This window comes from Helianthus annuus, chromosome 12 (genome assembly GCF_002127325.2).
Source record: "Helianthus annuus cultivar XRQ/B chromosome 12, HanXRQr2.0-SUNRISE, whole genome shotgun sequence".
In the NCBI taxonomy this organism is placed as follows: Eukaryota; Viridiplantae; Streptophyta; class Magnoliopsida; order Asterales; family Asteraceae; genus Helianthus; species Helianthus annuus.
In genome coordinates this window covers 58,796,139-58,822,704 of record NC_035444.2, presented here as the reverse complement: position 1 = coordinate 58,822,704, position 26,566 = coordinate 58,796,139, and the positions used below count along the sequence as shown (strand labels likewise).

At 40.2% G+C, this 26,566-nt stretch overlaps 1 protein-coding gene across 2 annotated transcripts; it reads right to left on the bottom strand.

Moving 5' to 3' along the window:
- Window positions 1–19,476: 19,476 nt before the first annotated feature.
- On the bottom strand, window positions 19,477–21,803 carry LOC110895032 (probable CCR4-associated factor 1 homolog 9). Of its 2 annotated transcripts, none has more exons than XM_022142290.2 (2): window positions 20,854–21,803; window positions 19,477–19,551 (listed from the first exon to the last, which is right to left on the bottom strand). In XM_022142290.2, exon 1 carries the CDS (start codon window positions 21,698–21,700, stop codon window positions 20,870–20,872), a length of 831 nt encoding a protein of 276 aa, XP_021997982.1. In that variant the 5' UTR covers window positions 21,701–21,803; the 3' UTR covers window positions 19,477–19,551; window positions 20,854–20,869. The 2 variants fall into 2 exon arrangements, with proteins under 2 accessions (XP_021997982.1, XP_035836474.1); XM_035980581.1 differs by having other exon boundaries at window positions 19,483–19,560; window positions 20,863–21,803.
- Between the last annotated feature and the right edge of the window lie 4,763 nt (window positions 21,804–26,566).

Sequence of the window (26,566 nt, the reverse complement as noted above, 5' to 3'; positions counted from 1 at the left end):
TCAAACATACACACATATTATATATATATATATATATTATTACTAATGGTATGGGTTCATCCAAAAAGTCCATATTACGCTCGTCATATTTCCAGACGAGTCGTTCCCCTATCTGCCTCATCCTTTCACTACCTTTTAAAATCTCCTCACCAAAGGTTCGGAGTTCTTGCACATTTTCTGCACTCATTGGGGGTGCAGGGGCTGGTACTGGGTTTGGGAACTGGGGCATGGGTTCTTGGTAAGGGTAAGGATTCTCTAGAATTTCCCTGATGTATTGATCGTTATCATAATAGGGGTCTAGAGGGTCCAGGTCTGGGTAAGCTGCTAGGTTTGGCATAGGTTCCTCTGGTATTGGGTAGCGTTGCTGGTAATCCCTATGGTCGTCAAACCACGGATCGTAGTTTGGGTCTAAGGGATTGGGTGCTGGTATTCTAGGTATCTCTGCTGGGTCAAAATCATGCATTTGGATTTGGTTTTCTGGGTTGGCTTCAATTTCCATTGGTTGTGAGGGAAACAAAGGTAATGGTTGGGGTGCTATGAGTTGCTCTTGATTAGGGCCTGCAGCTGTAGTTGCTAAAATATGAAAATTTGCTAGACTCCTATTGAGCATATCCTGAGTGTGAGCATCTGTTTCTCTCTTAACGACTGCTAAAGCACGTTGCTGTTGTAACTTTCTCATCCTTTTCCTACGTTCATGCGCTCCTCTGCTGAACCATCCTCTTTTCTTAGAAGGGAATGACTCTTCAGATTGGGCCTTGAACACGAATATCCCATCTTCATTGTTAGCTGAATACCCTGAGAGGGTAGGCTGTGAAGAGGTGCCTTCATCCCTAGGTGAGCTGGACAACTGACAGTAAGCGTCTGAAGGTCCTTGGTCGCTCATACTGTAAACTAACAAATAGTCAAATAACACCCAATAATAAAATACAGATATTGATGTGTGTCGGTGTGTATATATTTTTGATATATATTTAAGCCCCTTTTTACACTTTTAACCAAGTTTTAAATTTATAAAACACGATATTTATTAACACTAAACACACATATGGGCAAGTGCACCCATCGTGGACGTAGTATAGTGTTGGTAAGATACCGAGGTCGTCCAAGGACACAAGAGCTTTTAGTACCGGTTTATCCTCAACGTCTAATCAAATCAAAAAGGTTAGAAAAATGTTTTTAAACTAAGAAAATAAAAACTAACTAAATGCTGAAAATAAAAATAAAATAAAAACAGATAGACAAGATGAATCACTTGGATCCGACACGTGTATTAGTATAACCTTTGATTATTTTTGCACTTTTGCACTTGTTTAAGAGATTATCTTAGTTATTGTAGTAGGCCCCTCTTTTGAAGGCGACGTTACCCTCAACCCAGTAGTTTGAGTCAGCAAGGATACAATCCTAAAGGGTCGGATTATTGAAAGATAATGAATTAAGTTATTAATGCAAATTGCGGTAGGCCCCGCTTTTGGCGGTGACGTTACCCTCGGCTAAGTAGTCTGAGTCAGCAGGGATACAGTCCTAAATAGCCGGGTTATAGTATTAATAGTAGTTAACTTATGAGGGGGTCAAAGAGTTTGGATCCCCGCCATCCAATACCTATGGGCATTGAAGGAGATCCTACTAAATTTGACCCAGGTCCCAAGCAGGACCTCTAAACGCTGAACAAGGGCAAGACCCTTACCAAACCGTTCCCTTAACCCCCGACCACGTAGCCAACATACCTCCATATAGACCGTGGAGATATGAATGGTGAAAATCTTTTATTTTATATAGACAGTAAAATAATGCCAAGACACCACGGACAAACGATAAGGAAAGATCACCTTCAACATAAGTAACTAGTTATTAAAGTCATTAATACAAAAGCAAATAAAAAGTGCAAAAGATTAAAAATAAAAAGTATTATACTAAACACTTGTCTTCACCAAGTGATGTAAGAGACTTAGGCAAACATGGCCTTGATTGTCAAGAACTCTTACGATCAATCTTGGATCCCGAGACGACTCAAACACTCTACGATGGACAATGGATGATGGTGGTGGATGATGGTGTTATGGTGGTGGTGGGTGGTGGATGAAGTGTGAGAGAGGTGGTGTGCCAAGGGATGAGAGAGAATGAAGCCAAGCTTCTCTATTTATAGGCTGGACATGGCCCCGTGTCCGCTGGACACGGCCCCGTGCCCGTCTGACATTCTCTCTCTTCATTAATTGTAATTGCGAATTACAATTAATGCGCCTGCTGTACTTTCACCACGCCCCCGTGCCCGTTGGACACGGCCCCGTGGTGGGCAATGGAAGCTTCTACTGGTTTGTCTTTTCTGTTGCTTCCTGGGCACGCCCCCGTGTTCGCTGGACACGGGGCGTGTTCAGACTCTGTTTCTTCTCCTTTGCTTTGGGAGGTGCCGTTGAGGGTCCGGGCAGTCTACTTTTGTTCCTTTTCTTGTATTTATGGTAGAATTAGTTGTCTTTTTGCTTCTTTTATAATTTTGAGTTCATTTCATCCTGAAAATACAAAAGGAAGACAAAAAACACTCTTTTTCCAACATTAGTACTTAAAAAGGGTTAGTTTTATGCCTTAATTGATGTGATTTATATGTTGCATTTTACACACATCAAATACCCCCACACTTGAACTTTTGCTTGTCCTCAAGCAAAACTCTTTAAATGTGGCTTACACTCCCAAATGGAATAGGTAGAAGAGAAGTTTTTAGCTTGTCCTAGAGTGTCGGGAATCCAAGGTCTTTGTAAGTTTTATTTTTATTTATTTACAATCCTATTCGTTATGATTTATTTTGAACGTTTCATAAGATAAATTACTTATTTGGGCATAGCATGCCTTATTAAAATTCCATTTATATACAAGTTCACATACCTCACGGGAGATCACTCACACTCGGCCGAAGGTGTATATTTTAGTGAATCACTCGAGAGCGGCATGGAACTTACGCCTTCCATAGGCTTGCCAAGCAATCAATCCTCCTCCTTTTTAACTTTTTACCTTTGTAAATATCAAGAGGACTTTTGGGTGAAGGGTTAGGCTTGGGTTAAAGGTGGGTGGTTGGTTAGTGGTTAGTAAAAAGGGCAAAAATCGTAAAAAGTGTCGGTTTTCGTAAAATACCTTGTTTTTAGTGACTTTTTATTTTGAAGTATTTCTCCAAACAAGCTTTTTTTTATAGCTTTTGTTTGTTTTTGACTTCATCATCATTTTTTTTTTCACATGAAAAGGCGAGTTTACGAAAAACCGAGCTTGTTACTAAAATAAAGGGTGAAAAATAAAAAGGTTTTTGGTGGGTAAAAAGGGTTTTTGGGGTAATGAAATGAAAGGTTTAGGCTCAAAGGGGTTAACTAGGGGGATTTTTGGGTAGGTGGTAAAAAAAAAGGAAAATTAATGGTGTAGAAATAAAAAGGGGTTAGTCCTAATGCCTCCATCATTTACTTACTCGGGTTTAAGTTGGTAAGGACCGGGAATGTATCGTCGTGGCAAGTTCTAGAGTCGTAAGAACCAAGCGGCTATTCACACAAGAAACGAAAAATGAGCATTTAGTTTAAAGATGTATATTTGTATGCTCAATAAAGGCTCAAAACTCACTTTTGTGGCAATGGGTTTTCATGTGATCAAGTATATATAATCAAATTTTAACTAAGATTGTCATGCCGTTTCATAATCTTCTTATTTGGTTCTTTTTATCACGACGCTATCGGTTGTAAATTTACAAAAATATAACCTTTTTAGAACTTGTTATTCCCAAATTAAACCAAGACAAGTAAAAAAAAATGAAAAGTTTTTGAAAAAATTTGGGGTGATTAGCGGTTCCAATAGAGTTTTGTGTAAGGCTTGTTATTAGGACTTGCAAAATTCAAGGTTTTAGCATCCCCCCACACTTAAATTACACATTGTCCTCAATGTGTCCCAAAAATAAGTTTTTCGGTTGATTAAAATATGTAAAAGTGGGTTAAAAACAAGATTTTATGGTACTGGGTAGCTGAACACGGGGTGGTGTTGGCTGAACACGGCCCCATGTCCAGACTGCCAGTACCAAAAGTAAACAGAAGGCTGGGCACGGGGGCGTGTTCAGTGAGCACGGCCCTGTGTCCAGGTACCTGAACTGGGCATTTCTGCAGATTTTTGGGCACGGGGGCGTGTTGGGTGAGCACGGCCCCGTGCTGAACTTGCAGTAATGAAGAAAAATTGTCGAGAGGCTCTGTTTTTGCGCATGGGGTGTTGGTTCAAGCTTCCCTTAATATCCTTCACCATCCCGAGTGTGTTTTATTCCTGCAAATTAAAACTAAACTAGAAAGCATAAAAGTTAAACTAATCTAAAACTAAGGATAGTTTCGCGGAATGCCTCCGTGGTGGGCCACGTTTATAAGGGTCCTTGGCTAGACCCTCCTTATCGGGTGGTTCAGGCTCATCTTCAATTAGGGGGTCATTATTGCCAAAAGGATATTTCATTGAGCGCTCAAGATCTATGCTCCTTTTGAATGCCCCTAATTGAAGAGGTAGATTATTAAACTTCCGGTTTTTCAATGCTTTATGAGTTTGTACAAAAGGTTTTCCCAAGACTAGGGGGCGTCATCAAGGATGACGAAGTCGGTTGGGATTACCAATTGATTTGTGTGAACCAAAACATCTTCAACTACACCGATTGATTTCATTACTTTTCGATCGGATAGAAAAATGGGAATTTGAAGTGGAGTAAAATCACTAACACTTAATTTTTCAAAAATGTAGTTAGGCATTATGTTAACACAAAGATCTTTATCAATGGTGATATTACTAATAAATGAATTTTGAAAGAAACATGGAACCGGTGTAATGTTAATTTCAAAAGGATCTTCTTTTATTAGCGAGGTTTGATCATTAGTTAACTTAACACTTACTAAGTCTTTGATTTTAGCACTAGTGTTTAACTCTTTTAAAAACTTAGCATGAGGGGTTACTAAACAATGATTTTCGAAAGTAGGTGACAAGAGATTAATTTTTTCAAAATTAGACTCTTCTTGAATTTTAGCATTATCGGACTCACCTTTTTCGTTGTTTAACTCATGTGTCGGTTTTTCACTTTCTTGTTCTTCCATTTTTATACTTTCAACTATCTCTACGTTATTATCACTTTTTAGTTCTTCTCTTGCGCGGATTCCTCTTCCCTTGCGCGAGATTCCTTTATATAACGTTCGATAGTTTTAAGTTGTTCTAATATCCTATTAGTTACTTCGGTGAGAGAAAAAGAATTTGGATCCTCAAAGCTTGAATCCGGTTGTTCGATCCTCGGTTCCTCATAGTACTCATATGAAGTAGATGGTTCACACCATTGTTCTTCATTGTAAGTATATGATGGATAAGGGTCGAAACTTTGTTCTTCATAGTACTCATATGAGGTGGGTTGTTCACGCCATGGTTCCTCATAATAAGAGTATGAAGGTGGTGGCTCATATCTTGAATCTTCAAAGTATGAGTATGAAGGTTCATACCTTGGTTCATCAAAATATGAGCATGAGGGAGGAGGTTCATACCTTTGGTCTTCGTAGGATGTGTATGAAGTTGATAGCTCGTACCTGGGCTCCTCATAATGGTTGTATGAATTGGATGGTTGATATGAAGTATTATATTGAACCGAGCGTGCGTTACGACAATTAGTGCAATAATTACCCCTATAATCATCCTCATCATAGGTGTAGTTGTAACCTCTTGAGTATTGATCCATAAGAATCACTCAACAGACCACAACTGAGTCTCGGGACCAGAAAACAAAAATAAAGACGGAAACAGAAGCTGGACACGGCCCCGTGTCTGGTGAACACGGCCCCGTGTTCAGGGTCTGTATCTGGGCGTTTTAATTAAAGTTACTGGTCACGTTGAGCACGGGGGCGTGTTTAGTGAGCACGGCCCCGTGTTCAGACTCTGTATCTGGGTATCTAATCTAAAAATATGCAGCACGGGGGCGTGTTCAGCGAGCACGGCCCCGTGTTCAGGCTACTGTAAATGCAAATTAAACTAAAATGCAGAAAAATGTGCGCGCGTTTTGAAAAGGTTTTGAAAAACTGATTAGGCCGTTGATTTTAAGCTTTCTTAAAATCCTTGTGTCCCCGGCAACGGCGCCAAAAACTTGATGTGTGTCGGTGTGTATATATTTTTGATATATATTTAAGCCCCTTTTTACACTTTTAACCAAGTTTTAAATTTATAAAACACGATATTTATTAACACTAAACACACATATGGGCAAGTGCACCCATCGTGGACGTAGTATAGTGTTGGTAAGATACCGAGGTCGTCCAAGGACACAAGAGCTTTTAGTACCGGTTTATCCTCAACGTCTAATCAAATCAAAAAGGTTAGAAAAATGTTTTTAAACTAAGAAAATAAAAACTAACTAAATGCTGAAAATAAAAATAAAATAAAAACAGATAGACAAGATGAATCACTTGGATCCGACACGTGTACTAGTATAACCTTTGATTATTTTTGCACTTTTGCACTTGTTTAAGAGATTATCTTAGTTATTGTAGTAGGCCCCTCTTTTGAAGGCGACGTTACCCTCAACCCAGTAGTTTGAGTCAGCAAGGATACAATCCTAAAGGGTCGGATTATTGAAAGATAATGAATTAAGTTATTAATGCAAATTGTGGTAGGCCCCGCTTTTGGCGGTGACGTTACCCTCGGCTAAGTAGTCTGAGTCAGCAGGGATACAGTCCTAAATAGCCGGGTTATAGTATTAATAGTAGTTAACTTATGAGGGGGTCAAAGAGTTTGGATCCCCGCCATCCAATACCTATGGGCATTGAAGGAGATCCTACTAAATTTGACCCAGGTCCCAAGCAGGACCTCTAAACGCTGAACAAGGGCAAGACCCTTACCAAACCGTTCCCTTAACCCCCGACCAGGTAGCCAACATACCTCCATATAGACCGTGGAGATATGAATGGTGAAAATCTTTTATTTTATATAGACAGTAAAATAATGCCAAGACACCACGGACAAACGATAAGGAAAGATCACCTTCAACATAAGTAACTAGTTATTAAAGTCATTAATACAAAACCAAATAAAAAGTGCAAAAGATTAAAAATAAAAAGTATTATACTAAACACTTGTCTTCACCAAGTGATGTAAGAGACTTAGGCAAACATGGCCTTGATTGTCAAGAACTCTTACGATCAATCTTGGATCCCGAGACGACTCACACACTCTACGATGGACAATGGATGATGGTGGTGGATGATGGTGTTATGGTGGTGGTGGGTGGTGGATGAAGTGTGAGAGAGGTGGTGTGCCAAGGGATGAGAGAGAATGAAGCCAAGCTTCTCTATTTATAGGCTGGACACGCCCCGTGTCCGCTGGACACGGCCCCGTGCCCGTCTGACATTCTCTCTCTTCATTAATTGTAATTGCGAATTACAATTAATGCGCCTGCTGTACTTTCACCACGCCCCCGTGCCCGCTGGACACGGCCCCGTGGTGGGCAATGGAAGCTTCTACTGGTTTGTCTTTTCTGCTGCTTCCTGGGCACGCCCCCGTGTTCGCTGGACACGGGGCGTGTTCAGACTCTATTTCTTCTCCTTTGCTTTGGGAGGTGTCGTTGAGGGTCCGGGCAGTCTACTTTTGTTCCTTTTCTTGTATTTATGGTAGAATTAGTTGTCTTTTTGCTTCTTTTGTGATTTTGAGCTCATTTCATCCTGAAAATACAAAAGGAAGACAAAAAACACTCTTTTTCCAACATTAGTACTTAAAAAGGGTTAGTTTTATGCCTTAATTGATGTGATTTATATGTTGCATTTTACACACATCAGATATGCACGTAGTTCCGTAGATAATTTCCTAACATTTTGAATAATATCTTGATGTTAGCAGAACACTTCTGTGGCTGAATCAGTGGCTTAGCTCTGATACCACCTTCTGTCGCAACCCCCCGTTCCCTAATAACTCGGGAACGGGCGGCCGCGGCCAGTTTCAGTGGTATCGGTGTTTATCATTTTGGCAGCGGAAATTACATCAGGACCGTAGTTAGGAAATATTTTATCAGAGTAAAATACCACGCTTTTTATAATATTAAACACATGGGAAAATCCCAAGTTTCTAGTACATACATTTTCATAGGGATAAACCCTATTTTATTTAATAAAACATTATCTTTATTTAGGTAACTTTTATAGCCACTTTTCCAAGCCTTCAGGGCTGTCCAGCTGGCTTATATTTGACTTTCACATTTTGTTACCTGAAACGCGTTAAAAACATTTTGTCAGTGGGGAATACTGGTGAGTGAATCCCAGTTTAATCAAGAAGAGTTTTATCCTTTAACAGTATTGAGAGCGATTACAATGTTTACATCTACACAATTACTCATTCAGTACTGTCAATCCTAGCTGGTGGGTCATATTACACATTGGCTAACTTTTTGTCCAATGGTAACATGTTCCACATTTTGTATACAAAACCCCAACATACCGTAGTAATTGAAGAATTACAAAGACTCAATCACGGCTAATTATAATTTAAAATAAATAAAGGTTTTGTAAAATAGTTTGCAAAAGGGAGATTACTCACAAAAAGGTTTACACAAAAAGAGGATTACTCACATTGCTGTCTTAGGGTTTTCCTTTAGGATTTCCTGGTGATTATCTATTAATTACACAAATGCACACGCGTTTGTATAGTAACCCAATATTTACATTAGTAATACCCTGCCCGAGACGACATTCCAACGACTATGTCGGGCAGAACCTCGACAGCCGTTACGGAACCCTAGATCAATCGAGCAGCGTATCTAATACGTAACCGGGGTTATGATACTTATAACGAGGCATGGCTTCACTAATTAGCGGGGTATTATGCCCGAGTATAATGTATACTACGTAGAAATTGAGAGAGAAAGTGAAAGACTAAACGATTTGCAATTGAAACTGATCGACCCTATTTATAGTTGTGATCCGTCCATCTCTCGCGCCCCGCGTAGACCTAGAGGTGGTCTTACGCAGCCCGCGACATAGGGTCCGTAGGGCCTAGCCTGGTCCCGTCACCGTTCTAGCTTCGCCACGTGTTGACACGTGGCGGCTTCCGGGGTGTGCCTCTTGTCCTCTCGCTCGCGGCCCTTGTGGGATGAAGAACAAGTCTTCACGGCCTGCGAGAGACTAATAAAATTGATCTGTATTTTATTTTTAATTATATAAAGGTGTTTGGGCTCGGTTTTCACATATGGGGTGTGTTTTAGGACGTATAGGGACATTTAAAATATATTAGGGGTGTAGGGAATATTTTGGAGGATTGTTATATGGTGTCCTGTATAATTCAAAATACTTTCATATTGAGGGGGAATTCAAATGAATGGTTTAATTAAAATATTCGTCCTGATAGGGGATGTGAGTATTATGTACTAAGTTACCTCCAATCACCGGGTATTATTCATCAAACCACAGATCCTTATACTTCATAGTATAATGGTGTATCTCAAAGGAAGAATAAGACTCTTAAAGAAATGGTTAACTCTATGATTGAGTAGCGTGTTTCTGGGCCAATCAACATTTTGCTGATGTAATAAATTGGAGTTTGGACTCCATCCCTTTCGACCATCAACACTACACCTACGGCTACCTCTGATGCGGAGAGGTACAGTATTAATGGTTCTTCTTTTCGCGGAGCTGTTATAGTAGGTAGTTGAATTTGGCATTCTTTCATTTCCTGAAAAGCTTTTTCTGCCTCCGGAGTCCATTGAACTGGCTTTTCTTTACGCAGTTGCGTAATGTGCTGATGAACGGATATGATTTTGCAGCATGATTTGCTAAAAATCGGTTGAGCGCAGCTAGCCGACCAACTAAGCATTGCATCTCTTTGATAGATGCTGGTGACGGCATGAGCTGAATAGCCTCTACATTTTCTGTATTGACTTTGAAACCATCCTTGGTTACGATAAATCCTAAAAATTTTCCTTCTTCCATTCCGAACGAACACTTTACTGGATTCAGTTTTAGGATAACTCTGCGTAGAGAATCGAAAGTGCGCTGGATGTTTGTGAGCATTAATTGTTCTTCGGGACTCATGATGACAAGGTCATCTATATAGACTTCTACTGTTACGCCGATATCTTCCCCGAAGACTCTATCCATTAGGCGTTGGTAAGTAGCTCCTGCGTTGCGGAGACCGAAGGGCATTTTTGTGTAACAAAATATACCCTTGTCCGTGCGGAAAGCTGTCTTGTCTTCGTCTACTTCCTTCATTTGTACTTGGTGATAACCTTTGTAGCAATCTAGGAAGCATTTCCAGCGGAAGGATGCTAAGGAATCCACCTTCTTGTCTATCTCTGGGAGAGCATAACAGTCTTTTGGGCAGGCTTTATTGAGGTCTTTGAAATCAACGCACATGCGCTACCCACCATTGTGCTTCTGCACCATTACCGGGTTAGCTACCCAGGTTTGATATCGAACTTCGCGCAGTATGCCGGCTTGAAGTAATTCAGCCACTTGCTCATTCATTGCACGAGCCTTTTCCGGACCAAGACTGCGCTTTCCTTGTGCTACTGGCTCTGCGGAGGGTCGAACATTCAAGCAATGTTCCGTTACTTCTCTTGGTACGCCAGTCATGTCTGCTGGGGACCATGCGAAAATATCCTTACTTTCAAATAGAAGTTCTTTCAATCTTGCGCGGATTACTGGTGAGATGGTGTGCCCTAGTAAAATGGTTTGCTCAGGGTATTCATTGTTGAGTATCCATTTTTCTGGTTCGTTAGATGGAGATGGCTTCGCGACCTTTACTGGTGGCTCGTCGTCTACAGATATCACTTCTTTGCTTGAATATAAAATTGCTACTCTGGTTTCTGTCGGAAAACCGCAAGCAGCGTGTGGTATGGAGGTAATCATGCTAAACTCCCTTTGTGAACGTCTTCCCAACAGTACATCATGGCGGGATGTAGCTGGCATAGCCATGAAATTGACTGTAACGGTACGCGAGTGCTCTCCATCAGAGAGTGTTACAGGAAAGGAGATTTGGCCCAGTGGAAAGACGGCTTCATTGCAGAAACCAATTAAAGGAAAATCGACTGGTTTCAAGCGCGCCTTATCCTCTGGGTCTAACTGCTTGAAACATTGTTCGTAAATAATATCCATAGAACTACCCGGATCAATGAACATGTAATCAGTACGATAATGACCGAAGATACCAGTTATGATGACCGACCGTTCTTCTTGAGGACCCCTAGTACGACGGGGAAAATTACTTGTTGTTCACGCCAGTGTTGACTGTGGCTTTGTTTATTGTTCTGTTTACGCGATGGTCCGCCTTGCACCATGTATGTTTGCTCCGTACTGTTCTTTGGGTTGCTGTGGACGTCATCCACGTTTTGCACCGTGCAACTGAGCGTTTTTAGATATTTTTCATCATTGAGCTGGGTGTCCCGCTGCTGTAATGGATGTGGGCCCAACTCTGTACTATCGGATTTCTTCTGGGATTTTTGCTCTGCCCAATATTCCTGATATCCAGATCTGAGATGGAGGAACTCGCATCTGGTGCTGGACTGAGGGTACACCTCTGTGACTTTGGTCGACAGAGTTGAGAAATTGTAATAAGACCTTCTGGGTGTGTTTATGATTTGCACCTGAGTAGCAAATTTTTGTGCAAATTTTTCGTTCACTGCACTTTGGAATTTGGTAAACCAATAAACCGGAGTTTCTTCCGGAAGTAGATCTAGACTATTCTGAGTTCCAGATTGGACTTCTGAGGTAACAGAACTGTGTTCCTTATGACGAATATCGCTGTTGCTAAACGATTTTCCCACGATTCCGTCGACCTAAGAAGCATGAGCTGGAGTGTCCCTGTTCTCAGATCGAGGACTTGGTGGGTAATTTGTCGAAACTTCTGCCAATTAAAACAGAAGAGAAATGAATCAAACGAGAAGATGAAAATGAAAATTGAAGAATCGGTGGGTGCCAATGAAGAAACATTTGATCTAATTGGACCAGATTCAATCAGATCGGGGGTTTTGTCTCTGCATAAAAGGGGTTAATCCTCTCGTCGATTCAATAGTTGGCTAGTTTCCTTCTCTGGTGATCACTGCAAAACAGAAATCCGTTAGACTCACCACAGGGAAAATGGGGGTTCTCTCCGTGACCACCCTCCGGCGTGAGAATAAGTACAGTGATCTCGAGAAAGAAGATAAAGTAGTAAAGGTGAGAGTAAGTGAAGTGTTACTTGTTGAGATCATACCCACAGTGCCTTATTTATAGCCGGTTTTTGGCGGGAAAATGGTGTAATGGAGAGGGTAACGGAAAGTTCTTTTCCGTTAGCGGTTATTTCACTTTCCGTCCATAGTTAACTTTACATCCATGCACACGGATTGTAAGTTTGATCGAAGGCTGGGGAGATGCCACGTGGAAAGTGGTTTTGTGTAGATCTATTTTCAAGTGAGTGCCATCATCGTGATTAGATGAGCGTCGACGATTATGCCACGTCACAATCAGTTGTAACTGAATGGCCATGCACGATGAGCATTTAAAATCCTTCTAGAAGATCTACAGCTGTAAACCTCTATGCCTTTGCCACGTGTCTATTCTGTTGTAACAAAAAAGATTCCTTTGTTCAAGTTTTGATTTCAGGCGCGCGGTGCTGTTCAGGAGTTTGTCTTCAAGCCTAACTGTACCCTTGCGCGGGCCCGCGCAAGGGTGTTAGTTTAATATTTGTCTCTCTTTTCTTCCGGCGTATGGTTATCGAAGACTATTCTTTCCTAAATCTTGTTTAGAACCCGCAAGGTTTTGCTTAAGATGTTCTTTGGAGTGAAGTTAGGGCATGGTCTTATGCGCCTGCGCAGGGTTTTTGGGACCATACCCCTTCATCCCCGATTCGCCAACTTCTCGCCATCGTGTCCCTTGGAATTAAACATGTACGAAGATGGAGATACGAAACAAGATGTAGTATAATCCAAAATCGAAGTAGGTTCAGGACTAGTGTACAGAGCAAGTGATATGTAGATGTGATTCAACCTCTTTGTCGGTTTCAATTTCTCATCTTCTTCATAGTTTGTTGTTCTTGTTCGTGAATTGGGGGTTTGTTGGTGGAGGATTTCAAAGTTGATGAAAAATCTTTAGTCTAAATAGGATGCTAGAGTAGATTTTGTAACTCAAGGGTTGGTGGCGGTAGCAGGTCAGTGGTGGTGGTTGTCGAAGTTTAAGTAAGATGGGGTAGTGGCATGTGGTAGTGGTCGCCGAGTAGTGATGGTGGTGATTGATGGTGGTTAAATGGTAGGGGTTTATTGGAGAATAAGATTTGGGACATATCAGTAACTTCACACATAAACTAACAGAAAAGTTAATGGTGTTAAGGTCCAAGGACATAAAGTGTGAAAATATCAAATGAGAGGGACTCAAGATATTAAGGTTGGACTGAACATGTTAACTGAGGCAAACCTCAGGGATGAAAGTCGCAGTTTACTCACAACAAAAACCACTATATATAGTATAACAACCCTCAAAAAAGCCTTGATATAAATTCTATAAACGTAGTATAACAACCCTCGAAAAAGCCACATAACAACTCATAATCGAGACCCCGAACAAGCATGACAAAAACCAGCACGAAAAACGAGAAAACCTAGTTTTGGGTCTCACCGCGCTACGTGACGACATTGGTTGAAGCCGGTCGCGTGACGCGGTGCCTTTTTTCGACAGAAGACACGTGCTACCACGTGACAGCCACGTGGCAAGCCTACGTTGTGACTCATGCCACCTAAGCCCTAGATCACCTCATCGCGCGACGCGACAGTGATAGGGGAAACTGGTCACGCGACGCGACAAGATCAAATTTCAACTATAAATAGAGCGAGAATTGGACATTCAATGTGCTCACTTCTTTTCTTTCTATCTCGAATTACTGTCATAATACCCAAACTCTCAAAACTCTGCTCCGTAGACAGCGTGCTAACCCGGATCACTGGTACGTTACCCTGTCCGATTGATCTGAAACCAAATCAACGGATGTCAAAGTGTTGCCTGAATAAGGCTATACTTTGTTAACTAGGTTGAGGTTTTGATCTCGTGACTATCGTTAAAGTTGAATTGGGTTAATACACAAATACGTGTTGCATTGTGTTTTTAATTAGGAACCCAGGACTTAGACTAAGAGGCATTTACTGAAAAGCCTAAATTTGCATTGTGAGTCATTCTCCTTTACTCAAATGATTTGCAAAACCCTAATTGTTTTCCAATTGTTACTTATATTACAGTGATTAAGTCTTTATATTCTTACTGGGAAATTACAGCCAGTATGTGGGATTTTGTATACACTACTTGATAAGCTTCACTAGTTGGGAGAATGACTAATATATAGTGATTTGGCCACAATCACAGGAATTGCCGACTGACAAATACCTTTGGGTAATAGTAAGATATAAACAAATGTAAAAACTCTTAATGCTGTAATTATAAGAAGGTGTTTTTTTATATAAGTCTGAATGAACTCACTAGTATTTTTTCGCTGATCAAATGTTTTTAAAACGTGTTTCAGGTAATTTATTGTGAAGAGAAGTAAAAGTGCTATAAGGCACTTCAAGCTTAAATAAGTGGATACGTAACTTGAATAAAACATGTTTTGTAATTAAGAGTTTATCTCTGTGAAAATCCTTTATGTAAATGTGGGTTTCATCCTACAATTTCATGAAATGAAAAACTACGGTGTTTTGTAAACTCTGATATTTTCCTGACACCCGGTCCTGATGAGAATTGCACTGTGATAATTTTTAAAATAAACACCGGTACTACTTGTATCTTACTCACGATTCCGCCCAGGGTGGGGTCGGGGGTTGTGACACGTAGTTATATTAAACGAAGTTTTATTCAGCACAAAGTATTTTTAGTATCGTAAGCATGGAATTAACATTTTTTACCGAGTACTAGTATCGTATAGAACCAAACCAAACAGATATCGACCAATATCTGCGAAACATTAGTACCTGTAACAATATTCACTTTTATGGTTATTGGTTTTCCTTTGACTACCGTCAATGATATAGATATTTAGTTTTTTTTTTTTTTTTGTATTTTATGTTTAAGTCTATATGCACACCTAATGATTGGTAACTTCATCAAAATAATGTTACGCACTTCGACTACTCGATGGCAATGAAGAGAAAATATTTATTTTATTTTATTTTTATTTTACGTTTATGTTTAATCATATAAAGTACGTTCTGGTATCATAAAAAACTTCCGCACATGTTTGGATTGGTAACTTGATGATATATAATTACGCGCTTCGACCACCTGACGCTAATGAAGAGTAAATATTTAATTCTCTTTTTTTTTTAATCTTTTGTTTATGTTTAGGAAATATTGTATTTTATGAAATCTTTCCCACTTATTTATATTACATGTAAATATGTAAGGTATTATACATGTTTCTTGATGCATACGCGAAGAATGCGCCTTATTGGTATTAGATTTAGAGGTGTTTATCGGTTTGGTTATCAGATAATTTGATTCGGTATTAAGTTTGGTTACAATTAGTATATATTAATAGGAATAGTGAATGATCAGTGATTAGGGCATTTAAGGTATTTAACGCAACATACCTCGCTTGTGGTGTGCACATATAATGTATATATGTGTAGACGTTTGGGGGCAAAAGTGAAATGGTACTAATTTTAACGTTATTTTACAAATTTCGTGAAAATAATGTTAAAAGCGGCGGATGATTAATCATGCATCATGTGGTGACGTTGATAGCTGAAAGACACGGGGGTACATGCACCAATCAGTCTCTGTGCCGATTGTTGAGTGTTATGTGTCTTAAGTCCAAGTGTCACACCCCAACCGATGGCGGAAACATCGGGGCATGGCACTGAGCGAAACAGATTGTCCAGAAGTTTCCATAACAATTATCATTACCAATTAATTTAAGTAACATGTCCCATACCATGTCTCAAAAGGCAAACAAACTATTATAGATAAATCTAGGCAAATTGTTCTGTTTCGACAACTCAGGTTTCATTAGTACAGAAAACTATTTGTTGGTCTCTAAGACTCTTTCCTAGCCTTGATTTCCAAGCAAATAGACACCTTAAGCACCTGTCACATACGTTAAAATAAAAGTCAATACACATAGTGTAAAGGCGAGCATACAAGTTTGATAATAGCATATAGATTTCGAAATAGTTTACGCATAACCAGCACGTACACTGAGTAAAACGAAGCATGTTAGTTATCGACATGAACCTATCGATACCAATGACTGCGGGTTAACTGCCCAAGGCAGTTCGTAATACATGATCACCACTGTAATCCATGCAAATAATTGTCCTTAACAACCCCCGTGTGAATGGGTTCTGAGTCCAAACTATAGTACTATCGTTACTAAGGCAGGTAGACAGCATTCCATGTGTAAACATAACAAACAAGCATTTATTAAGTCACGTATAACATGCGGTATCGGTTAGTGTTAAAAGTATTGCGTAGTGTGTTCGATTGTGATTTAGAATAAGTAACGTATGTAACACCCAAAAGTGTGAAAGCAAAAAGGGTTCGAGTATACTCACAGCGGTTGATGGATTGAAGGGAGCGCTTGGGAGTAAGGTTAGCCTGAATAGTTTGATAGCATAACTATAAGTGACGCGTAAAACGAAAACAAGTGTTGGTGGGTCAAACAGCTGGTCGATCGGATGGTAGTCTGATCGGACAGCTGATCGTGCAAGCGTCAATCCGTTCGGACGACTGTCCGGTCGGATGGCTGTTCGAGTGGATTGTTTCTTTCTTTAGGAAGGATGTGTTTGTGTATTATGGTTTGACTTTTGAAGTTTTTGTTGTAGCATTTGAAAACATTGAAGTGTGTCTACCTTTCAGGTCGGTCGATCGGACGGTCGTTCGATCGGCCGGCAACCCGTTCGGTTGGGCACCTCAGTGAGAACAAGTTCACAGCAGGTTGTCACTCGATCTGACTGCAGTTCGATCGGGTGACATTCCTAGTGCATTGAACATGTTGAAAATTGTCAAGTGTTAAAGTTTAATTGTCACATGTTTGAGCGGTTAACCTGATCGAATTGTAGTTCGATCGGAAAACAACTCGTTTAACGATCAGACTTCAAATGTTGGTGAATAGTTTAAGTGTGGGTCCCAAGGTGCAAGTCGTTCGGTTTGGCCAGTCAATCGGGTCGGCTGTTCGATCGGACGACAGTCCGATCGGACGGCACTCCGTCCTGGTCGACCTGTTCGTCTTACACTTGGTTGTTTTGTCGTTTTATCGAGGCGTTCTGATAACGAGTTAAGCAACAGAAGCTTTCTCAATACTTGGTTCTCTGAATCGGACAGAAATCACCCAAATCCGATTAGTGAACCGTTCGGGACGGTGTTTCACGTTTAACCCGAAATCGGTGAACCTCGCAGATAGAACTCGGATCTCGAGCCACACAACCACTAGAATGAGGAGTGGGTCGGCACAAGCTCCGTTTCTGTCGGTTTTGAAGGCATTGAGTATAAAAGAGTTGAAAGAAAGTTTGAAAACCATCTTTCAATCCTTTTTATTGTGAATATGTTTAGATCTATGAAATATCTTTGTTAGTTTATGTGGAAATCGGTTAGATCCAAGTTGTCCTTGGTGGATTGAGGCCAAAACATAAAGTTCCTCAAGAACTCATGATGACGTCATCCTAGAACACCTTGAATCTTGGTGATTTCACGGTTAAAAGTTAAGATTCAAAAGATAGAAAGGTGTAGGAGTGCGTGTAGATCAAGGAAGTACAAGATTTAGGACGAGATCTTACCGGAATCGAAAGAAATCTGAAGAAAAGTGAGGAGTGCGCTGGTCGGACGTCACTTTGCCAAAAGTGGAAAGAATGAAAGTGACAGGAGGTATTTACAGAGTTCCCAAAGAGGAAAGGGGCTGGTCGATCGGACAGCCTGTCCGATCGGACGGAAGTCCGTTCGGACGGCTAGTCGATCGGCTGGTTGCCTGATCGATCGGTCGCCTGATTCGAGTGTTCGGTGCGACGAATTTTGCTGTTTCGATTTCGATTGCGAGCGTTTTGATGCGATAGAGTTTCCTAGTCAAATTACTTTTAATCCCAACTATTCATATCTCGCGTTATCTCTTCTCCACTAATTATCAAACTATATCAACATACAATCATCCTTATTTCGTATTTGTTTAGCGTTTGCGATTTGATTGCGATTGAGTTCGGTTGCGTTTCGATTGATTTCCACACATAACATAAGTTAAACATGCACAAGTAACACATAAGGCACACACACACGTATAACAATCACCAAAATGCGTAATTCGAGTTGCGAGCGCGATGTTGATTAGATTAGTTCGATTAGCATTTAGATAACTTTATCGCATTGTTACTTCCTATTGTACACAGTCGTAAGGCGATTCTTAGCGATAAATATTCATCGATTACTGCGATTCTTAACAATTACTCCACATAATACAACTAACGTAAAACATAAAATAGACTAACTATAAGTCAAAGAAGTCAAAACAGGAATTGAGCAAGGAGAGACATATTGCAATTAGCAATCTTTTCTTCCTTTGACTTCAATCTTGACTTTGACTTTAACTTTCGGAACACGGGGTGTTACACCAAGGCTTGATACAAAACTACAATCGAGCCGGGGGTCTCACTGGAACCAGCCTCTCTATTCCTGCGGGGTAGAGGTAAGGCTGTCTACATCTACCCTTCTCAGACCCTACCTTAGCTTTGCTATTGGTGGGATGAGTATGATGATGATGATGATGATGAAGGTATTTAACACAAAACACGTGGGAGCCTCCTTAGCCTCCACTGCTTCCCATCTCATTTTCTTTTCTGACATCAAGACACAGATTAGTGAGATATTTTGTTAAAAATTGAATTAGCCTATCATAACTTAATGAACTAATTTCAATGTTTTAAAATCTCCAAGCAGTCAAAACAGGATGGGGTTATGTTCCCAACACTAGAATTTATCCTCATCTTTGTTCACTTCTTTGTCATCTGAAGCCATGCTACTGATGTTAGGGCGCATATGATAACTATAATCACAAGCTAATAGCATTTAATTTATTCACACTTTTAAGTAACAAGCTTCAGCATTTTCCATCAGATACAAAAGAAAGTGTGTTTTTATTTTTTCATAAAGTCAAAGAAAAATGAAGTCTGATGCGGGCAATTCAAGACATCGCACACATATCGATTAGGGTATACTATGGAAAGGTGAAGGAACTGCCAATCGCTAAATCGATTAGGGTATACAAGAAGGGCTTAAACGATCAGGGTTAGTCATGTACCTTCAACTTCTGATTACCTTAGAAACGTGAAGAATTGAATCGCTAAGCATGATTAGGGTTAGCAGCGGAATATGCGATAGAGCGAGATTTAAGAGTTGCGAGAGTGATAGCGTTTAGGTCATTAGGTTCGGCTGATGTCTAAACTAAATAATAACGAGATGGATCATTGATGATGTGGATAATGGGTTTGGTTGAAATGGTAAGAATATTTAGAAGTTGATTTTGAATTGTACCACTTAAATGTAAGAATGTCAAACAAACAAATAATAATTTTTTTATTAGTTTATTTACCAATTTAACCTCACTAAACCAATATTAGAGAAAAATGCCCGGATAGTCCCTGTGGTTTCACCTTTTTTCACCTATAGTCCCCAAATTTCTAAAACTACCTGAATAGTCCCCAAGTTTTCATTTTTTGTTCCCGGATAGTCCCTGGGTCTAACTTCAGTTACTTTTCTCTGTTAAAATGATGTGAAATGACAAAAATACCATTTCCTTAAAAAGCCAAACCATAGGGACTATCCGGGCATCTTCTTCATTTTTATTTATAAAACCCCACCACCACACTTCATCTTCAACCTCCACCCACCATCACCCTCCTCCACCCTCCACCATCACCGCCACAATCACTCTTCAACTCAAAGCAACACTCATACACACAAAAGCCACAAACCAAATAAAACACATACAAGCATCATCATCTTCACTCTCTATTTCCCCCCAAAGACTGACCGGCGAGCAGGGATTCCGGCCGGCTCTCCGGCGACTGATCATTCGACAGACACCACGACCCCCTTACCCCTTTTTTCTTCTTAAACCACCACCCATACACCTCTGTTTGAACGAACGGTTGGCCACCACCATTTCGGTGGTGGCGTGCGGCGGCACATACACAGACGCGGAGAGAGAGAGAGAGAGAGAGAGAGAGTTAGAGAGAAGATGATGTCGGCGGCGGCAGTAGACACCGACAGCAGCAGCACCGCCTACGGCGGCGGTGGTCCGTTCAGTTGTGATTCTCGAGTCCTTTTTCCTCAGATCAGTTCCAGACGCAAACACGATCGAGCCACCATGTTTTCTGGCTCCGATTCGGGACTCGCATCGCCGCCGATTCAGGTTAGAATTTGGTTTGGGCCACGTTTCGAATTTCGGCTTGGGTTCGAGTCTTGTTCAGTTTTGGTTCGAGTTTCGGTTTGTTTCGACTCACGCGGCTCGGTTCAGATTCGGATCGATTGGTTCAGATCCGGGTCAGTCGAGTTCAATCGGTAATCCCTCACTTCTGTTCTTTTATATTTGAGCAGAGTGATTGTGGCGGTGATGGTGGAGGGTAGATGAGGGTGATGGTAGGTGGAGGTTGAAGATGAAGTGTGGTGGTGGGGTTTTATAAATAAAAATGAAGAAGATGCCCGGATAGTCCCTATGGTTTGGCCTTTTAAGGAAATGGTATTTTTGTCATTTCACATCATTTTAACAGAGAAAAGTAACTGAAGTTAGACCCAAGGACTATCCGGGAACAAAAAATGAAAACTTGGGAACTATTCAGGTAATTTTAGAAAGTTGGGGACTATAGGTGAAAAAAGGCGAAACCACAGGGACTATCCGGACATTTTTCTCCCAATATTATATAATCCTAATAAACTTCCAACCCATACAAAACACCGGCAAAGATTTCCGGCCCAACATCAACAAAATACACGTCTCTCATCTTCTGAAACGCGTGCCACGTCAACAAACTATCCGAACCGGCCTGATGACACTTTCCCACAACCCGGTTCACTTCCAAAATATTCGCCACCCGGTCTAACCCACCATACAAATTTTTCCGACAAAACTTCATCAGATGCTTCACATCGTACACGTTCTCCCCAAAAAACACCCTCAAACTCTCCAAAAACTCATCTAACCCACGCGGCAACTCCTGGCGCGTGAGAATCTTCAACAAGTAACCAAAATCATACGCGCTGTGAAACGTAACCCAACTCACTGAGTCATTACAAATCAGCCCAGACGACATCATCAACTCAGCGAATCGCTCCGACTCTATACCTTCAACTCGGTTCCGTTCGAAATCGATCCCTTGACGCTTCAACAACTCAATCGATTCAGGCGCGTGTTGGTCACGCGTCAAGTCAAAATCGCTAAAATTAAACTGCCAAATGAAACGACAGCGCGTGACGTCGTCGCACGGGAGGTTACCAGACGCATCAGTGAGTGTTAAACCGAGCTGGATGAGGTTCAAAACGTCGACGTTTGATTTAAGAAGCTTGTAATGATCTAACGGCTGGCGATGAGCGTTTGTTTTTTTCGGATCTAAGTGACGGTAGATGACACCGGGGAATTCAGTGTCCATTGAGATGTACGGGTACTGATCGATCACGGATCGGATGAATTCGAATTCGGATTCTAGATTTTTGGACCATACGTTTCGGATCGTGATGGTTTCATCTATACAAACTGACATATTGATGGGTTGCAGCGCAACTTGTTGCCCGTTTACTTGCTGCTAGTTTTAATTCAGATTTGTGATCTATATTATTTTGTTTTGGTATTTTTGATTGTTTCGTTGAGAGTGAGAATATATAACGTTTTGAGTTGGCATAGACAAGTGGTCAGTTTGAACGCGTTTGGAGTCGGGTGATTTGACTACAATTATTATTCCATTTGCCACGAGGTGGCTAGTGGCTAGTTTTATTCCCTAAATAAAAATTATGGCCGACAACAAAAAGTCACGTGTTTTTATAAGTGTTTTTAAATCGAGTTGCATTGACCATGAAGAAATAATGTGCAAGTGGTTCGCACCAACCCTATTCGGACAAAATAAAGGTAAATCTTTGTATGCTTTGATATTGTAGTAGGTTGGCGGAAAGATAGACAACACTATTGTTGGAGATAGATCACTAGATTAGTAGTGAAACTAAAGATAATAATGACGGGTGAAGAGGTATGATCTGGATTCAATCCAAATACCCGCTACATCAAACCAGATCCGGAAAAATCGGGTCAAGCAATCCACAATTATGTTATGTCTATGTGTCAAAAAAAAGTACAACATGACAAAAGGAATGTTCGCCTCCACCAATGGGATTGAAGTGTCACTCTTAAATCGGTTATATCTTAATTTCGGCCCACAACCAAATGATTGCGACAATAAAACCCTAATTCACCTAGTAAGAATACTCCATGAGGAGGTAACACAATTCTTTCGCTCATAGAGTCATACTCATGCGTACTCTCACTCATACTTTACAGTACTTAGCATTAGTTGTTCTCAAAGAGTAAATAATTATCATGGAAACCTATCATCTTGTGGCGAGACTAACGACTTCTGTTTTGCATTGTTTCGTTAGCAGTGATTAAATAACTCAAGTCAGAAGTTGATCAGAAGAAATCTTGGTGAAGTTCATAGCGATATCCAAACACACGTCTACTATTTTCTTCTTCAATAAGATTTTCTTCTATGTAATAGGAGTCGACTCATGTCAACTCAATCCATTTTACATGCTTCCAAATCCTTTTTTTCATTTTAAACATCTCCAATATAAAATTTACTGTAAAATGTAAATCATTATATATTTATTTAGGTAATGAGTCAAAATTGTCACATCTAATTGAATCATGAAAAGTCAACGTAAAGAAATTATGATCACCAAGCGCAAGAAAACGAAAGAATCATGATGTCAAAGTTAATGATCTGTTTATTTAAGCAGATGCAGGGCCGACTCAACCATTTTGGTGGCCCAAAGTTTGTTACAAATTTGGGGCCTTTCTCTAGATTAAATTAAAAAAAACCCACACAAACCTGTTGTAGACTTGCACTCGAATATAATGTTACACTTACACTTTCTCTGGATTAATCAACTAGCAAATTAATTTCAGTTAATGCCTTTTAGCTTACTATATCACAAACCTGTTGTAAACCTGTAGCTCAATGTTACACTTATAACTTTTTTCTCTTGGAAAATTGAGGCCCTATGGATTTTGGGGCCTAAAGCCCTAGCCTCATTTGGCTTGGACTTGGGCCGGCCCTGAGTAGATGAACAAAGCTTGAATAGTTGGAGATGTAATTGAGTATGTAAAAGATCTACAAGAGATTGTTAAGCAACTTCAAGATGAACCTAAGGAACTTGAATAACAAGATTGCAAGGAGAATGATGATTGAAGTGGATGTTTGTAAGCATAAAAGCATTTGATTATTCTATTTTCAAACTTTGTTGATGTAAAGACTTTGATATGTCTTAAAGTAGAAACTTAACTGAAATTCATAGTTTGAAAAGTAAGAAGCTACTTATGGACTAGTGATGTTATGTTGATTAACCGTTAACTTTTTAATACAAGTTTGGTCAAGGTGGCTTTAGTAGGAACGACGGAACACACTCTCAAGTTATTGTATAATTCTTTTGAATGTATAGATAACTAGTGTATCAAATATTTTATAGAAATTATTCTATTAATCTAATAATTCTATTTTGCAAATTATATTGATCTAGGATGTCTTAAACGGTACGGGTGTCCAGGTGTTAGCGGTGAGGGGTGCGGTGATGGGGGTTTACCGCGTGGGTACACCGCCGACCCCATCGGTGAGCAGTGAACAATGTCAAACGGGAAGTAGTCACCGCAAAGAATGCATGCGTTTTTTATAACTGTTTCTCTCCAACGGCTCTATAGTTGTTGACCTAAAAAAGAATTTTGTTTTATTTATTTAATTAATACCTCTCTCACATTTCATTTTCTCACAATTCAAAAACATTCACAATCAAACTACAAACCTCACGCACCATCGATAAACAAAACGAGGGCGATGCCACATAAAAAGGTTCGGCTAGTTGAGGATCGGTTTCGAACCCGAGGGGACGCGTCTCGCAAACGAGGCGAGACGTTTCTTGCGGTTCGAGTGCACCAGTTCAAACCCCATACAGGTATTCAACTGTCACACCCCAACCGATGGCGGAATCATCGGGGCGTGGCACTATGCGAATCAGATTGTTCAAGAGAATCCATAACAACTATATTGCGACAGTATTTAATGTGTTCATTATCCCATACTAATAAACCATACAATCACATAAGGTATCACAGATTTCTTGCCCTCTCGAACAATACAATCCGACAACATAGACTTTTAAATGAGTTTCTAGACTTCCTAGCTTGATTTGATGTAGACTGCAACTAAACCTGCAACATACGTTAAAATAATGTCAATACTAAAGTATTGGCGAGTATACAGGTTTGATATGTAGTAGCATAATAGATTGAAAAGTGTTGCGAATTTCCACAAGCATAAACGTAATACACGACATATATACTCACAAAACTGATACTACCAGCTAAGTCCTCGATGCTCGATTCTTCGATGGCATAACTAGACCCCGTCGGGCGCAATAGTACTATACTAGTCGTGGTGGGACGTCACGAGTATAAGTCCTAGCACATATGCAACTAGCATCACGTATATCTATGCATAACAGTTATTCGCAAGTGATAAATTGATTGATTGAATAATTCGTTTGATAAGTTTGATTTGTTAGGAACGTATGTTACACCCAAAATGCGTTAAAAAGGGGTACAAGTATACTCACCATGCGTATTCGGCAGTGTAACACCTTGAAAATTTGCGTCCTATAATGTATTGACACGTGTCATAAGCTTGAACGAGTCAATGAATACTATAGAGGGACTAAAGTTGACAAACATAGAAAGTATGTGAATTCAAGGGTTCAAAATGTCAACAATGGATAAAGATGCCCTACAATATCCCTACATGATGTTTAAACCCTTAAACGAATGATTCATGGATCATACGAAGCTAATTGTGAAAGAAAGTGAGAAATTACAAACTACAAGGGTTAAATGTGTCAACATGTTTAAGTTATACCTCTGAGTGACCTTTTAGCAAACCCGAAGCTTTGTAAGGGTAAATTACGCTCACTACAATGCACGATTTAAATTTCATAAAGTTCCGTTGTAAAATGAGAAAGTTATGATCGATTTCGTACATGAAGGGTTAAAAGCGTCAACGTTGAAAGTTAAGACTTTTTCGGGTAATAACAAGGTAAACAAGGACTTAGCATGATAGGTAAAAGTCTAGGGGCCCTTGTAGGTAATTTGGAAGGGGTCAAAGTGCAAGAGATAAGTTAAGTTGACCTTTCGAAGAGCCAAGAGCCAGCCTGCAAATAGTGAAAAGTTTGGAAATCAGATCAGAAGGCCCACGCGGGGCGCGTAAGCCTGGTGAAAGTCTTACGCGGGCCGCCTGGCTTGCCCAGATGCAGAAACTTGTGACAGCAGCCTGTTTGAGCTCTTAACCGACTTATGTTGCCTTTAAACACTTCCAAGAGCTGCCTAAACAACCCCTAGACATTTAGGGACACTTGTTAGTGATCAAACATCAATGGTAAACCTTGTTGTCAACAATCTATGAAGATATGAACACTATATAAAGCCCATTGTTGCACACTTTGATCATTCATTCATTCCTTCATCTGCTGATCATTTCTGGAGCTCAAGACCTCCTTCTAAGCTTCCCTAGTCGTGCATAGGACCTTTGTAAGTATGCTTGACCTTTCCTTATTGAGTTTTCGCTTAGTTTTAGATTAGAAGTCAAACCGTCGTAATTAACGGTTGACTTAATGATTAATCACTATTGGTCCAGTGATTTGTCGAATCAAAGGTAGTTATAAGTTGGTAATCATGTGGGCTTTAAACCCTTAAAAGGGCACCCTCTGATTCCCATTCTAACTAGATCAAATGTCGGGTCAAAGTTGTTTATAAAAAGTCAACAGAAGCTTAATTTTCGATTTAGCGCATAAGTAGCAATGTAGAAGGCGTATAACCTATTTTATCACTCATATAACCCGGTAATGAGTTTAAGAACTGATCTAAGCTTGTTGATCCGACAATTTCCTGTTTTGACCCGGTTCGGAACCGAAAGTCGCAAAACTTTGACTTTTGCTTTGACTTCAGTTCTGACCCGTTTTAGTGCTTGAGTGTAAAAGAGTTGAAAGGAAATTGGAAAACCATCTTTCAATCCTTTTATTCATGATTATGTGTAGATCTGTTGTGAAAATGTTGTTTATTCTTGTGGAAATCCTTTGAATCTGAGTTGTTCTTGGTGGAATGAGGCCAACACTTGAAGTTCATAAGAACTTCATGATGACATCACCCTAGAACACCTCAAATCCGTTGATTTCACGGTTAAAAGTTGAGATTCGAAAGATAGAAAGGTGGAGAAGTGCGTATAGATCAAGGAAGTACAAGTTTTGAGTTGAAAACTTACAAGAATCGCGAGAAATTGGGAGATGAAGGGGTTGGAACGTCTGGTCGAACAGCAACA

Excerpts from the sequence above, each read along its gene's own strand:
- LOC110895032 (XM_022142290.2), bottom strand. The coding sequence starts at position 21,700 with ATGTCAGTTTGTATAGATGAAACCATCACGATCCGAAACGTATGGTCC.